At 37.2% G+C, this 16,954-nt stretch overlaps 1 protein-coding gene across 7 annotated transcripts in view; it reads left to right on the plus strand.

The window, feature by feature from the left end:
* mub (poly(rC)-binding protein mub) overlaps positions 1-16,954 on the plus strand; it is an 87,290-nt gene that overhangs the window by 54,171 nt on the left and 16,165 nt on the right. For 2 of the 7 annotated variants that reach the window (XM_011302937.1, XM_011302938.1), the window contains exons 1-2: positions 13,704-14,044; positions 16,124-16,382. In XM_011302937.1, coding sequence (XP_011301239.1) covers positions 16,302-16,382 — 81 coding nt within the window. In that variant the 5' untranslated portion in view covers positions 13,704-14,044; positions 16,124-16,301. Of the gene's footprint in view, positions 1-13,698; positions 14,045-14,146; positions 14,298-16,123; positions 16,383-16,954 lie in introns of those variants that run through there. The other 5 variants (XM_011302934.1, XM_011302935.1, XM_011302933.1 and 2 more) reach the window with 4 other exon arrangements.

Raw genomic sequence — 16,954 nt, forward strand, 5'->3', positions numbered from 1 at the left:
AACATTTTTAGTTTAACATTCATAGTTTTTGCCGGAAAATCCATTCACTGTGAGAAATTTCATTTACATTACATGAAAATTCGAGTAAAAATATTCTTGAATTTTCAATTCTTTGAGCGAAGTCTAAGAGCGAAGTCATTCTCATGTGGAATATTTATGGAAATTGTGAAGATTTTCTATTTTCTTCACCTCACAAGTTCGGATTGTCCTGAATGGGAATTTCCAGTGAACCTCAAAGATTCATAAATTTTTCTCTCTTCCTGGAAAATTGCACATTTCCTTAGATAAAAGTGCAGCTTTATATGTCACCTGTCATGTCGTTGATAATCATAAAAACTGGAATACAACAATTTCAATTTACCGTTAGATGAATGGTTTTTTCACTGGTTCATAAAAAACTCACCATAAATGGAGTTTCCCATAAATCTGATGCCGTTGTAACTGAATGCTCGTGCTATCTCATTGTACTGGGGGGGGAGTGAGTAGACATTGGGGTAAATTTGAAGGGTGTAGGGCTGTATGTTGCCTCATCCATTCAACCGAAGCGACTCTATTCATCGGAGATGCGCGCGGCCCTGACAAGAGTAGTCACGAGACATTTTGGCTCGAAGATACACCCATCCTTCGTCCAAATAAAAAAATACTATTTTTTAACCCAGAGGGGAAAAAAATACATCCGCGCCAAGGGTGCTTTCATCATTTTTTTTTTCCCTCTTTGTCGCTTCCACTCGTGCACGTCGCGTCAACTCGAGATGCTTGGGCCCTCACCACTGTGTGCGCTCTTTTTTAATAGGGAAAAGGTTTTCGAGACTCAGGGATATACGTTACCAAGTGCACGGTCACGTCGAACCATTAAGAAACATCAAAATTCCGTGGGATGAAAAAAAAAAATATTAATTAAAGAAAGACCCTATTAAAATCTCATCATATTCCCCGTGTACCCCCATAAATCTAATTGACATACAAGAAAGGAGGATGAAAAAATTAATTAAGCAATTGTCAATTGGAAAAGTTTTATAATTAAATTCCCACAGAATCTATTCAATCCACTTCTTCTCACCACTTTAGAACAATTAATGAGTCTGTAATGTTCCCGATTGCATTTCAATTTACTTGAAGAAAATGTCGAGCAATTCTCCACAACCTTCCATTTTTCCCCTGGTTATATAGGAGAGAGAGAAAAAGCCTAAGACAAAGAGATGATGCGAAATTTCTTTGAATAGTCGAGTTTCATGGAATTCAATTTTTCCCATCGCTTTTGAACGAGCTCCTCGCTGCCTCCCTTCATTCCCCTCCTTCATTCTGCTAGAGCGTCCATGGGCTTTAAAAACTCGACGAGTTTTATTTTTGCACCGCGGCAAATGATATTCGACCGACGGGACAAAGGGATGCGAAAATTTTTTCATTTTCGAGTGGAGCCTCCATCTCTCACTTTTGCATACTGTGATAAACTTTTCCCCTTGCGCTATCTCTCTGGGGTTTTTGGTGGATGAACTCACTGGCGTCCATTCGTCTCTTTCATTGAATAGTCAATGGTGAACATGCTCGTTTGATCCTATGACGTACACCCCAGTAATCGATAGAGGTATCCGTCAATCTCACGTGACTTGGAGAACCCTCGAGATGATCACATGATTCACTAACCGATTTCTCCATCAATTCGTACGGTAGTATTCATTAGCAATTATCATTGACATTTACTCTAATTTCGCTTTTCCCCTTCTAAAAGAATAGTACATTATGGCTAGCTGTACGGGTCATGTCAAATTTACTAATGTGAAGCTGCAAAAACTAAGAATTATTCTTATAAAATAAAAACAACTTTCCAAGTCGATAAATAAATTATTCTTAATTTGCTACTCTCACTTATTTTGTTTCTCTCACGATAAAAAATATTGTTCAATAGATGGTCATGAGGAACTTTCCTGTTTGATACCATAAAAATTTCTGATACCATAAAAAAGTGATAAATTAATTGAAAGATATGTTGAAATAATCTAAAATAACATTTTTACCATTTTTTGTGATTTATTTTATTCATCCATTTCAATTACAGAACATTTCAATTCTTCTATTTCGAGATAAAACATTGATAATTTGGAAGTATTAGAAATAATAGTTTTGCAACTTCTGAACAACATGAGGACAATATGTTGATCATAAGAAAAATTTTCCTCTGATATGAAAATTGTGTGCTTTTTAATTTCGGTTTTTAAAACTTTTTAACATTTTTTTGAAAAAACATATTTGATTGTTATTGCAAATTTCGATAACTGATGTCGCGTTACATACAAACAACAGCTGAAAACCGATGACGGTAATCGAATTGGTTAAATCACTCGGACGGACGATGAATCCCGGCTTAGGGCAACCGTCGAACGTGAGTCCAGACACCAACAATCATCGACAAATATTATATTCCGATGACGCTGGTTGGCTGATGGGCCCCGGGTCGGCCAAAGTTTTCCATGGTTTTCCTTGGTCATCAGGAGTCGGTCTATGTTACCGCAAAAATCAGTGTAAAAACCCTAATCGGCTATGTATTGATAATTAATAAATAATACAAGCAACAGCTCCAACAGCTGACAATTCCTATTTTTAAACTTTTTAACATTTTTTATATCGTACACCTCAATAATAATTCGCAATTTTTGACATAGCCATAACCAAAAAAAAATGCTTATTATTAAAAACGAAATTTGTGAATTCAACAACATTTTTCAAAAACGTAAAAACCGTTTTTTACATCTAAAAATTAATTTTCTTCGGTGCAGAAACTTTTTTCCATCTCCCTTGACTGTCTGATTGAGAAATTGAGAGAAATTTGTCATTTTCAGTTGAGCTCTTCTGTTCAGGATTTTTTTAGTGATGTTCGGAGGTGATACGACATTTCGATGCTGTTCGAGGGCGAGGGAGAGGGGGGCACGGTTGATTTCCGCTGAGCGGAAGTCAATTTCTCCCCATCGTCTGAGGGAGATTTTTATTAAAATTTCATTAGCGGTTTTGATTAGAGATGAATGGGCGTCAAGTGGATAGAGACTGAATCCAGTCAGACACATGTAAAATGTCAGTAGACATTATTATCGATTGTCAATTGATGAAATTGTGGGCTTTAGATAGGTTATTATGTAGCACAGAGACTTATTGATTTTCTAGACTCGGAATTTTTCGAGCTTTATCTCTCCTCATTGTCGTCATATTTCCGGAAACAGTGTAGGATAGAATGAATTTATGTATCTCTTCACTCGATTTAATCATAAAATTGTCATAAATTTCGTATTATCTCCCTGGACTTTTGTATCACTTCAAGAGCGTATTTTCCACTTTACAGTCTCCCTCGCTGGTTAATAAAAAATGAGGAATAGTTGAATATTTCACGTGAAACTACTTGAACCTGAAATATTCGTTTTTCGTCGTTTTAAGATCCGTTCTGCGAGCATTTTCCGCGGATATAGAGGTAAAAAGGACACGTAGGTACCGAACGAGAGATACGGGGGAAAAATTTAATAACTCAAGTTCGAGGACGCACTCCTGGATATGTTAGAAAAGCCCGATAAAGGGGAATTGAGTCTTGGGGAGACGTTACATATGTACATTTATTGGCGGAACGAAAAATGTACATGTGCCAACATGGCTGGCTGCTCGCAGCACTTGAAAACTCAGTGCGATAGTGATACTCATAGGCACATCGTGTGTCGCTGTTTTGTACAATCATATACGCGTATCACCGTTTCAAAGTCCAGAGCTTTTCAAAATACTTCCTATATCGAATTTCAAGTTCCATTTCATTCTCTCGATGGAATAATCAACAAGTGGCAATTACTCACTGTTGTAGTAGATTTTTCCACCCAATCGCGTGATTCATCCAATTTCTCTGAGGGAAAAAAAATCGGAAAATATGGAATAGCTCACTTTAATTACCATTATTTTATTATCATATATGGGGGCGACTGATATATGTGAGATCAAAGTTTGTTTCATGTATTAATCAAATATTCAACGTTGCAGTAAAGTCACTTTCCTCTCTTAAAAGTCACGCTGATACAAGAATTCCATTGATATCATACCTAACGAATTGTGTTGAACCTGTTTTTCCACGCGCTTGTATCCAATACATATTCATTAAAGTTAAGTGTAAATTGTTGATTTAATAAACTGTTATTTCATTTGCAGTTTTACATCAAATTATTACTACATGCTGTAGTAACGGTTACTATAAAGAGCATATTAATGTTTAAAATAGTATATATAGTAAAGGACGCCATAGTTGGCTCATAAAATTTACAATAGGTGCATGGGAAGAACAACTCTACATCCAGTCATAAAGCCTATATGGTATATAGTAAACTTTAAAAAATACTTTGAAAAACGAGAAAAATAATACAACGACACAAAGAGAAATAATCTAGTTAGTATCTTCTGTTCATAATCATCGGCTATATACGGTTATTGACATTTAATTTAATTATCATTTTTATGAAGATGAGATGCATTTTAGAATGATTGTAAATCATTCGTCAGCAATGAAGGATTTCGTACTGTGTTTTGATTTGATTGATTTACTAAGGGTAAATCCATTCATCAAAAACCGAAACCTTGAAAAAGTGTTTCGTGTACTGGAATTTGACAGTTTTCGTGAGGGTCCATGCGCTACTATACTAGATTATCGTGTACGATATTGTCCCAAATGATGATTAATCATGAACGAACAATGTTTTTTTCAATCACAATTTTATTATAAATAATATTCACATTCATATTCGGCATAAATCGGTCATACATGTGATATATAGTTTCGACGAAAAATATATATATTTATATATAACTACACTAATTAACAACAGAGTGACTCTTCAATTATTAATGATAATAATGAATGACATTGAATATTTTATGAAAGGTCTCCCGCATAAGATTATGAAAAAAAAAGCGGTGGTTAATTCACGACACTTGGGATAATTCAATCGTTCCGAGTCTCTGGATTTTGCCTGATTTGATTGTAAAGTTGACTAATCAAAGTTAAAGCCCCACGTCGGATCTAATGGTTATACGTTGCTCGTGCGCATCGATGCCACGCGGGGGTTAATTCGTTTTGTCGAGTTAGAAAATTAAATCGTCTGCGATTCGGCCGTAGACGTTGAACTTAACGACTGCTAAAAACTCATTGTGATTGTTCGTAATTTGATATTCATCAAGGAATGCAGAGATTTGCGATTAACCGATAACCGACGGACGTCGACATTCTGCTCTTGGTAAAGAGCCCGTAATTATCGCCTCATCCAGACGAGTAACTAATGCAGCATTTTCATCCGGAAACAAGTAATTCGTTTCATTTAACAAACTTTTTAATCCATACAATTGAATTATTTCTGCTGGGATAAATTTAAACGAACGATTCTCATCAAAGTAACTTGACTGCACAGCCAAATAAATGATAGATTCACCTCTAATAATCTAATACTGAATAATTTGCCCAGAAACATCTCCCCCTAAATTCTCTTGAAACCCCGTAGAATATCGAATAACTTTGAAGGAGTTTCGTGACATTTGCAATTAAAACTATTCCCATGAATTTCACCCCAAGTATATAGACGGTGAATATTCGCGTTGAAAAGAGACTTCAAGAGGTCGGAAAATAGCTGTAGGATGTGGGAAGAAGCTTAGGTAGTTGAGTATCCAGCCGTTTGTGACGAGTTTGACACTGTATAAAATCTCAGTTCTCCCCCGTAAACACAACGATAACGACCGTTGCTAATTACCGTAATCCCCGTACACCCGTCAACGGGAATGAACTCCACTTTAATTACCATTTTCCCGCGAAATAGTTCGGTGTACTGAGCACACGCGTGTCAGAGTAACGTCCATTGGGATGGATAACGCTGATTACACCGAGTTTGACAAGCTTGCGGCCTCGCATAACTGCATTTTTCGTTATGTACGCATTGAATTAATTAATTCAATATCGTTGATGGAGGATGGGAGCGATGAACCAAATAAATCGTTGAAATATTTGATCTCCTGTTGAATAATTGATTCAATATTAAATGCAAGCATTAATATGAATATTCACTGATTTTTTGCGAAGCGAAAAAAGTATTCAAATCGACAAAATAATTAAAGTTTATTGCAATTGAAGAGACGCGAGTCCGTCACACCTGTATATCACATACATTATAATTCCTTTCACCCTGTCACATTAATTACTTAGATGGAAAGATGCGTCAGACTAATCCGACGCGTGATTTCCATTTTCCTCAAACGTCGGCATTTCCCCTGTCCATTTACACTTGCATTCAACCGCCCACTAACGTCACTCCTCTCACCTATCACCCTTCTATACCAAAATAACTCGTACCTGCACATTCTACTGCATTAAAAATAATGCTAATGGATGGCTCATTTCACTTTATTAAATTCATCAATCTCCCACTGACTAAAAGCTATAATGCACTTTAAAAAACTCTTTATTTCACAGCTCGCTTTACAATCATTTCATCTTTTATAACATCAACCGACATTTTCATTCACAAATATCTAATAATATCTAAATAATCATAAGACATTTAAATTTTTATTGAAATCAATATAATCGGAAGGATGAATATAGGGGAATATTCATATTTTTGGATAAGGGAAACGGGCAAAAATGGGGTTGGAAATCTGAAGAGAGTAATGGACACATCTATATATATATATGTAGAGTTGATGAAGAGGCGAACAATATACAGATTTTATTTGAAGAGAGATAGTAGAAAGTAGTAAAAAAGTGAGGTAAATGGGAGTAAGACGATTCCAAGTTAATAGTTTGATGGGTCGCAACTTGTAGTTATATGCTGAGAGTAGAGTAGTAGCCAATAGCGTGGTGGACTGGTGAAATGTCCCTTTGAACTCGAAACGGCCGTCAAGCGCGTTTACCCAAAGCTCATTCCAGACCCGTCTATTTCCGTTGCCTCCTCCAATGCGACGATATCACAACAATTGTCCCTTTGAGAGACGCATCATCGTATCGGCTCGATAGCCACGTCAAGTTTATTACCACAATTGGCTTATTACTCCACAGGTTGTATACGGTGTCTGATGCAGGCGGACCAACTTTCTCAGCCCACCCCTTCGCCAAACCATTGAAATATCCTTTTCACTTTGAAAAAAGTTGTCTCCGAGTTTTATTTGCTGTTTAACTTGTTATCGATATTATCGATAAGAATCTTGCCATTCGGGAGGAATATCGCTCATGAGAAAATGCCCATTTACTGTCTCGATTCAGTATATAGAATACTATGAATTCAACGATTGAGCGCTACTCGAGCGAAATACACTCTAAATCCATGCTATTTTTATTTCAAGTAATTGATATCTATTCGAGTTGCGGAATGTCCATCCTCAAAAGAGAAAATTAGAGCGGAAATACCTCGTCACATTTCTCCCGATTTTTCTTTCATCAATTTTTACCTCCTCTACACGGTAATGTCACTGCACATATAATGCCTCTAGCTACAAAAAACACGCGTGTATTTCTCGATGAAAAGCGTAACATTTTGGCAATCTCCGTGCACTGAATGGAAACCACTTTTATGACGCCCCTAGCGCTTCGCATCAGCTGTACACAGATACACGAGGCTGTATTCTCCATTTTCCACTTTTTTTAACCCCTTCATTTTCGTTACTCATCTCGAGTATTAAAATTGAACAAAAAAAAAAAGAGATTGAAAAAAATATGAGCGTCGTAAAGTTTTTTTTTACCCACCGCTGTAAAAGTCCCGGAGGTGAAAAATACGAGATGGTAAAATCACGCTCGTCAGTTATTTTTTACTTCACAAGTGTTGCTACTAAACTTAACTTCACCTCGCTCTGTTTCCGAGGCTTTCCGTGCTGATGTAAATGATAAATAAATTTTTCACATCAACGAAATATTAATTGGACCCTCACAGTGAGTTTACGAGGCGCTTGATGACCACGTAATTCAATGTTTTTCACTAAATAATTTATTTCCTGAAAACTCGATGCAGATGGTAATTGCGAATAATTTTTGTCCGTTACCCTCGTGTCTGAAGTGAGAAAATCCTGGGGATAACGTAAGGAAACCCCTCCCGGTCGACCTCATGGCGGGGCTATATTCACCCCATTTTCCAATCGTGTCGTTAATCGTGCATCTCGTTAGCAGAAAATGTTGTGCGACGGGCCCTTTCCTTCCGGAGTCGGCGAAGGGAAGGCTCGAAATTGCCCGCCCTTCCTTTCTCACTGGGGCTGATTCAATTTCACGCTGTCTGCCACCGCCCGCCACCGCCGCCGTCGCCGTCGCCGCCGCCACCGCCGCGAGAGATAGCAACACGCGCATACACCATTTTAACGCGACAAAGGCAGATTCTACAATTCTAATTCAGCATTCATGACAAACTTTTCCGGTTCACTGCAAATCTAATATAACGTCATAAATATTGACATCGGCACTGCGCAAAAAGTACGGCTATGAAAAAATCCCTCATCTCCTTGACTGCATTTTTCCTTAAAATAATATCTAATCCCTTTTAAAAAAAAGCATGTAACGTTTTTTGTCAGCTTTTTTTGGCGTATAGCTAAGCTATGCATATCATATTAATATATTCATATAAATAATTAATATATATATATATATTAATTTAAAATTTATATATAATTTGTTTATATATTGAAAATTGTTATATTTATCAATTGAATTTAATTAAAGAAAAAAACTTAAATTATGACTAATTTTTTTAGATACTTAAGATTCTTTTAATATGCAGATTTTACATGAAGATTTTATATGATAATACCCCATACATGTAAGCTTGGGCGCGCATTGCGCGCCGTATACGCTAGTATGATAAATATAATAAATACAATATTATAATATATAAAATAATATTCTCCGCATAAATACGGATTTTTCATTAAAAAATCCAATACATCTTTCCTGGAACAGACGTTTGTTTGAAGTTATAAGCAGCTCTTATTAATAAGGAAAAATCTTGGAAGTGAAGAATCATCAATGATTTTTCTCTTGAACTAAATTTATTTTTCTCTCTACGACTCTTCTATTCTCTATTCCCTCTATATTATCTGTATATACTTTTTTTTCAACCTTATATTAAAAGAGCAAGGGGTTTTCATTTGTTTTCGACTTCAATTAACCAATTCTCGTTCAATATGCCATTATTGCTCAATTATTGATATTTATCTCAAAGATCGACCAGGGAAATGCGATTCAAACGATTTGAAAATATAGCGGTAAAAACTAGGAGATTTTTCCAATTGATTCTCATCACTGAATTAATATTCGAATGATTTTTTTTAACGAGATTTAAGGAAGAGAAAATATATTTACGTTATCGTGGCCGGTAAAACGTGATTTCAGCCACAATTACATAAAATAGCATCATGCGCGTTATAATCCTCGCCTTCGGTTCGGATTATAATGCCACGTTCGTCAGATTCACTTTTTCCGTCCTAGGCGTAAAAAATACTATTTCGTTGCTGTAATGTCAGTGATTCATCCACTGAAATTTTCGAGAATCGCAAATGAAAGGCGTTCAAATTCGGATATTAAATCATTTATCATTTAGCAATTGAGTACAATTTCAGGAGACAGTAATTAATGGAAATGGGTTAAGAAAAAATTATGAGAAAAACGCAGTGAATTGAACTTTATTTTATTTTATTGTTAACATGACACTAGGAAGTGACGTCTGTACTCTACGGACTGCTGGAGCAGACTAAATACCGGTCGCACAGACCAAAATAATATGATCATCTATTAACAAAAAAACTCTCAGTTCATTCTCCCTATGAAGTCATTGTTTATGTTTATATTAACACTCCGGCTCTCTCCACTCTAATTCATTTTTGTACCAATAATCTTAATGAGTAAAATATTCTCAATAATAAGTCATATAATCCAATAGTAATCGGCCGAATGAATTGGAGTAAATAATCGTCAAAATTAATTGAAATTCAATCATTAATAAACATCAATTTCAAAAGTGAACTCTTAGATATTTCGGCCGTGGACCAAGTTGCCAAAGCTGGAAGTGAGCTCCCCGTGTGTAATCCGCGAAAGAGGAAAATTCGGAAAGCTATAAATCAAGCCGAAGACGAGGACTATGACACATGGGTCAAATAATAATTTCTTGGTCGAGTGGTAAACCAACTTTTTCATTACAAGGCCAGAAAACTGCGACCAAGCCGAACGAAGTGACGTTAGAATCGTAGTTTTTCAGTCCATACTGCAAAAACAAGTTCTTCAGGACTCAGTTTCATTTTTCAGAGCGCACTTACACGGAGAGAAATATTTAGTAAAAATTACGGAATTTTCAATTCACTTACCGATTACGGAGTTGATTCGAAAAATTTAAGTGACGCTATCGTTATTTTTCACCGATAATTCAGATAAAAATTACGGAACACCGCGGAAAAATTCCGTGACTTTAAATAAAAATTACGTGACAGTTCCGTAAAATTTCCGACAACCACATTTCGCTCCAGAATTACGGAAAATATACGTAATTTTTATTGAATATTTCTCTCAGCGTACTAATGACCAGTCTCCGATCGTTGAAAACCTCCTAAAAGCCACTATTCTTTGAGCATAAATGAAAAAAATGACAAAATATCCTCAAATTGAATTTTCTCCATCAAGTGAAATGCAAATTGAAGAAAAATATTATGCCGGACCCTTAAAAAGCATCAATATACCCAGAAGTTGAGGCGATAGGCGGAAAAAAAGGTGAATGTGTACAGAATTGTACAACAGCGTACTGACCGATATTGGACGGTGTTTTGTCCCCAGGAGTGAACCATGCAAATTCAGCTTTCACAACTTTCGATTGACTACCCACCCTCTGACTTCCCTCTGGGCGTATTCCGATGTGAATTTATCCCTCCCCCTCCCCCCATCCACAATTTCATATACACCTACGTATTCAGCACTCAAGATATTCTAAACAGTTTGTCGACTGTACTAGCAGTTCTGGGAGTAACATTATCGCAGTGTATGGGTGAATTTCAGGGCAAGGCATACAGGTACCTCCGCCACCCTTGACCATAACCCCCTCAGCACCCAAAGCTGAATTTCCGATAATTGCTTTTCACTTGAACTAAAATGATAATTAAATTCCGTGAGGTTCATGAGAGACTGAGGGTCAACCGCTGTTCAATAAACCGCCTATTGTTTATTATTCCAACAATAATGTACTTTTAATCCATTTATAATGATCGCACTCATGCATTGGTAAAGACCGAAACCCAACAATTAATTAATTAATTTTCTAATTATTTTCCTTTTCTCAAGGAAAATATTGATTAATATACTATTAATATATAAAAATATATATTATAAATCGTGAATCAATGGTTTCCGAGACAAATGCATAGTTCCAATGGCTTTTCAAAAAATCGATACTCAATCAAGGGTAACTGAATAAATGGAGAATTGCATTCAAAGCGTCGATTGAAAATATGAATATACTATTGCGGCTGTCAGTGATAGAGCCTAATAATCCAGTGAAATACAATGAAAAGACGTGGTGCAAAGGCATGAAGAGCTTGTCTGTCGATCCTTGGTACTCACCTACCGGCTTATCGATTTCCAAACAGTTAGTTACACCTACGTCATATCTCGGGTGATAGTGGAGGTCCCCTTTACAGACACCAAAACGACTCGTGTGTACCGAGATCTGGAAACCCTCCGGTAATGCGTACAACCCCTATGTAATCCCCCTCACCTCCCCCTTACCACCCCTCACCACTCTCTTGCGAAGTCTCACCCAAGGCTTCATATAATTTTGGCTCATATCACCGATCCACCACCAATGCCTCCTCCTACAAAAGGAGTACTCCCGTGATCCTCATGGGCATCGAATCATTTCTGAGAGATGGAGATATTTCAATTTCGAGAGTGGAGATACATTGATGGGCTCGAATCTTCCAATGGGCTCTGTGAAATATATATATATATACACTTCATTCCATTTCGTATCCATTCAGAAATCAATTTTTTATTTTTAAGAGAGGCAAATACCAGGTAGAAATCAATCGGAAACTGAATGTTCTAGATTGATTTAAATAGACAACTAAGAAAGCGAGAAAAGTTCATTATTAAATAATATCTCAAGGATTTTTTGCCAGAAATTCAATCACAAAGGTACGAAAAAAAGTGTTAATATTTTGAGATAAAACTACTAGTTTTTGAAATTAATCGATAATTACAAAAAAGTTAAATTGAGTTTAGAGATTTTAGTCTATTTGGAAATATCACAGAAAAGACGGAGATAGTAGATTGGAGATTTGTCATCGTGAAGTCAGCGATATCTACGACCAAAGCCCCTCATTTCAAACTTTTTTCACTGGAATATTCCCTCTGAAAAAACTAGGAAGCTTCAAAAAGTATTTGTAACCGTTTTCCATTAAATAAACATGTCACAGATCTTGTATAATATTTCTAATAAAATAATGATATACTTGTACCGAACAATGGCATCCTCTACTTATAGCAATTAAATCACTCATTGCTCTGATTAATTAATTATCGGGGGTAATTAACGAAAATCAATCACGTGTCATCAATAATGGAGAGTGATTTGGAATTGAATTTTCGCTGGACCAGTGGAGATGTGAGAGCTCTCCGCCCTCCCAATGTGACTAAAAGTTCGCCCGAAGGTAAAAAAAAAGATCAAAAATAAATGCGACGAACCTTTCAGGGTAATTCACAATATTTCCCCATTTGCCATTTACACAGGTAAAACATTGGCGATGGTTGAAGTTGAATTGCCGCGTGAAATGAGTTTTGAAACGAGCCAAATTGAGTTTTCAATGTTTTCCTTTGAATATAAAGCCACCAGGTGAGTGTTCACTCCATACACAAGTACTCGTTTGATTCTGACCCCCCATCTACTATCGCCATCGTCACTTGATCTTCCACTAACCATGATAACAAGACCATTTTATCCACCTGCTTCATGCTAATTTAAGTATTCACAATTGTCATTCATTCATGTCATTCCCTGGATACTCCAATTAATCATCAATAAGCTGGACTTAATTAATAACATTATGTTGATTAGTCCAGCCAACTCCTAACTCCAACAGTCATTCAAATTTTCCAATTGAATGAGGAGAGTTGATTTCATTTTCCGATATATTTGTCTGTAGTCTAATAGAATAAATCCGAAAACCTTAAAATTTAATTACATCTTGACAAAACTCCTACAATTTCTCCAAGAATTCTAAAATTTTCCAAGTGATAAAAACTCTACAAAAAATATAAACAAAACATCTATGACTTGCATATTTCTCCACTATAAGATATAGAGGTTTTGTATTATAGGAAATCGAAATATTCACCGAATTATTCAAAAGGAGTGATAAGTAGTGGAAAATGAAAAATTGTTGTAATTTAGAGTCGTGGCGGGAAATGTTGGCCAATGGTTGAGGTGGCCAATGAGATGAGAGTGAAAAGCGCTCCCTGGTATCGGCGTACCACGTAAATACCACTCCCCTCCACCTCCGCCGACTGATGTGCGCATACTCACGCGCATTGCAATCTCCATCTGTTGGTGAAGGAGAGAAATAGCCAATGGGTGTTAGTCAAAGTGAGAGAAGATGAGCCAAATAAGCCTTGAAAGAGAGTAAAGGAGGAAAGGGTCCGGGACAGCAGCCACTAGTGACTAGACGCACGTAGCGCCGTTACGGTTACACTCTTACCACTCTTACACTTGATCAAAGTGCTCGCAGTTTTTCTCGTGTATCGTCAGCTAGTGTAGTGCGCCACCGACAGCCACTTGGAATATTATAACCCAACAAACTTCGTTTTTTTTTTTTCAAAGTAATAATCACCCGACTCCCCTCCTCTCCCCAGGTCCCATCAGCACCAAAGTACCACCACCCAGTAGTTATTGGTGAAGCCCACCGAGAGAGACAAATAAATTCAGTGAAGCTCGGGTAAATAAATCGGACCAAAAAAAAAAGGAATCCCTTGGGAGTGCCAATGAGGCGTTCGACATTCCAAACTACCACACATCACTGGATTTAGGTAAATGGTGATAATTCAATAGTCTCTATCCAGTGCCTTGTTAATATGATTTATTTGGGGTTAGTTGGTATTGCGATTATTGGTACAACGAGACACCGCCATTGCAGCGTTTCCACGCCGCCGGCGTTACACGCTCCACAATTCCTCCCTCTCCACTCTAACTATTCTCCAAAAAAACTCCATTTATTTTTACTTGTCCAAGTGACAATTTTTCATTGCAATTGTGGGGAGGGAAATAGTGATCCTGTGAACAGTGAGTTGAAGATATTTTTTCATCGTCCATGTGCCGGCGTGGTTAATTCACTCCGAAGTGTCCGTTGCAATGCAAAACCCGTTTCTGCATGCAATAACCCCCCCCTCGTCCCAGTCATAGTCACCGTGGAATGGTTTTATCTCGATTTTTATCGACTCTGAACACCTCCCCTTCCCCTCCCCCCTCACCCCATGCCTCGCATAAGTTTTAGATAATTTCTCCGAGGAATGATTGGAGGGAAGGAAATCGTGCGAACGTTCCATTTTATTTTTATTGAATACTAGCAAGCTTTTCGGTCATTCATCCCGAAACTTTCTTATGGAAGAATTTCAACGAATATTTGCACCTTTCATCTCTTCCGTGTTGAATTCTACTGTATGGAAGAATGGTAATCGCCAGGGGGTTGTCGGCTCCGTTTCTTTTGTTCGTATTGATTATTTTTCATTTGAGGATGATGCAGTACTCCACTCGGTTCTATTTTTTTTCATCCCTGCATTCACAATTATTGCTGCCAATTACCGACTGTTTACTACAATATTCACGTTTTTCCGAATGATTAAACATTTTATTACCGCTCTGTTGATCGAAAGAGAATTCAGAGATTCAATGGCGTGGAAGTGGAAATTGTGATTATTTCAGTGAAAAAAAAATCGTGTAATTTCCGACTGTAAACCTTATCATTGAGTTAAATACCTGCAAACAGATGTCTACGACAGAATAAAAATAGGAGCCGAATGATTTCCACATTTTAACGATTATGCTTTGTGTATCTCTCCCTCGAATAGGTCAATCATTGCCAAAAAAAAAAGATTGAATAAACGAAAAACTGGTTACACTATAAACTAGCAAGAACTCTCTTTTATCTCCAGAATAATAGAAAACATTATGACAAGAGGCGAGTAACCCGAGAGAGAGGGAGCATTCGGTATAAAGAAGCGAGAAGTGCTGGTTGTAACGGACCAAAACCCGGCAGAACTTGTCCGCCCCTCTACAAACTTGTCCTCCATGGTACTTCCTCCTGCTCTCCTGGAAAACCGGGTGTCCGAAGTTTGCCATTCCCCTCTTTCTCTTCATTGATTGGGTGAATGCAGCAACGCGCAATTAGCATTATCAGTAAAAAAAAAATTCTGGAATGTCGGATTGCGACGTACGCGACCCGAAACGATTAAGGATACCCCAAACTTGAGCCCCAGACTTTTCCATTCAAGTCCAGTTCTCCTCACTGCCAATCTTGATTTTTTCAAATTAATTTCTGTACCAAAAAATTTTCTCTGATTCTTAATTTGTCTGAAGCATTGAATGTCTATTGATCGCAGTAATCATTGATTTTAATATGGAATAAAAATTCAATTTATAAGAAATGAATATTTAAAAAATATTGTTTTAAGAGTACAATTTGATTGACACTAGAAACCGTGAAAACTAATTAGATATTCATGATAAAATGAAAATAAACGATTATTGTCAAGTCCTCGAGCGTTTTGCCCAACCTCTACAAACAACCCATCTCCAAGTATCTCGTTTCGTAACAAATCCATTTATCGGTTCTTTTACGACTCAAAAGACCCACTTCACCAGAAACTATAAATTATTCAACCACGAAGCAGTTGCATATCAAAAAGATTGCATTCTCTCGCACCACTTTACATTCCGTTTCAGCGACTAATGAATTATGAATTGCTGTTATGAATTTTCAAAAGAGGAGAAAAAAAAAATAAGAATGACACTTATGTTGAATGAAAAGGTCATTTCTCTTAATCAATCCTCATTGATGTGATCGTTTTATTGATCGCAAGTAATAATTTTTTTCTTTAATTTGCTTGCAGTGCGAAGACAGAGCCTACCTGGGATCGTTTAAGAAGCACGTCCCCCGAGACCCCCCCAGCCAAAATCACACGCCTCACCTCACCCCTGTCCTTATCCTCCTCAGCTCCCTTTTCCCCAAGTGTCAGAGGATCCCAGCGTAATCAAACGCGAGACATCAAACAGACAGTTGGATCTGGTATGGACAGTATGGATAATAAACCAGTGCTCAATGATGACCCCTCGGTCACCCTCACCATTCGTCTCATCATGCAGGGCAAGGTGAGTACTACACCTCCCTTAACTAATGCACATCATCCCCAAGAACCTGTAAAACTCGACTCCAATTTACTAAAAAAGACTATGTAAAACCAGAGATGAACTTTTACATCTATTTTTACCATCAGACAAAAGTACTCAAAGAGAAAAGGCCTTTTGTACTCCACAAAAAGCTCTCTGACCTTTGAAAAAAAAATGTCCCCTCCTAATGGAAATTCTCAATATAATTGTACCTGATCAGAAAACCCACTAAAAAAGCCTTACGAAGCAAAACGAAATAAAAAATTGTAGCCATCGACCTGTGATTTGACACGAGGCAAACGTAAGAGTTAGAAAGCAGAATAAAAAAAGAGTCAGACGAAGAATGCAGTAGGAAGAGTCGATGGCTTTGAAGAGAACGTAAAATAAACCCGATGAATCAGACGTTCCTGTTGGCACGCTTCCTTACCCACTAAATGTTTTATTATTGACTCGGGTCATGGATACGTCTCTTCCCTCTAGTCGCCTCATCTCACTCGACCAAGAGTTAACAATCGATTAGTTGAAATTAAACAAGCTCCCAAAAAAAAAAGATT

The sequence above is a fragment of the Fopius arisanus genome, unplaced genomic scaffold (assembly GCF_000806365.1).
Source record: "Fopius arisanus strain USDA-PBARC FA_bdor unplaced genomic scaffold, ASM80636v1 scaffold00030, whole genome shotgun sequence".
Classification (NCBI taxonomy): domain Eukaryota; kingdom Metazoa; phylum Arthropoda; class Insecta; order Hymenoptera; family Braconidae; genus Fopius; species Fopius arisanus.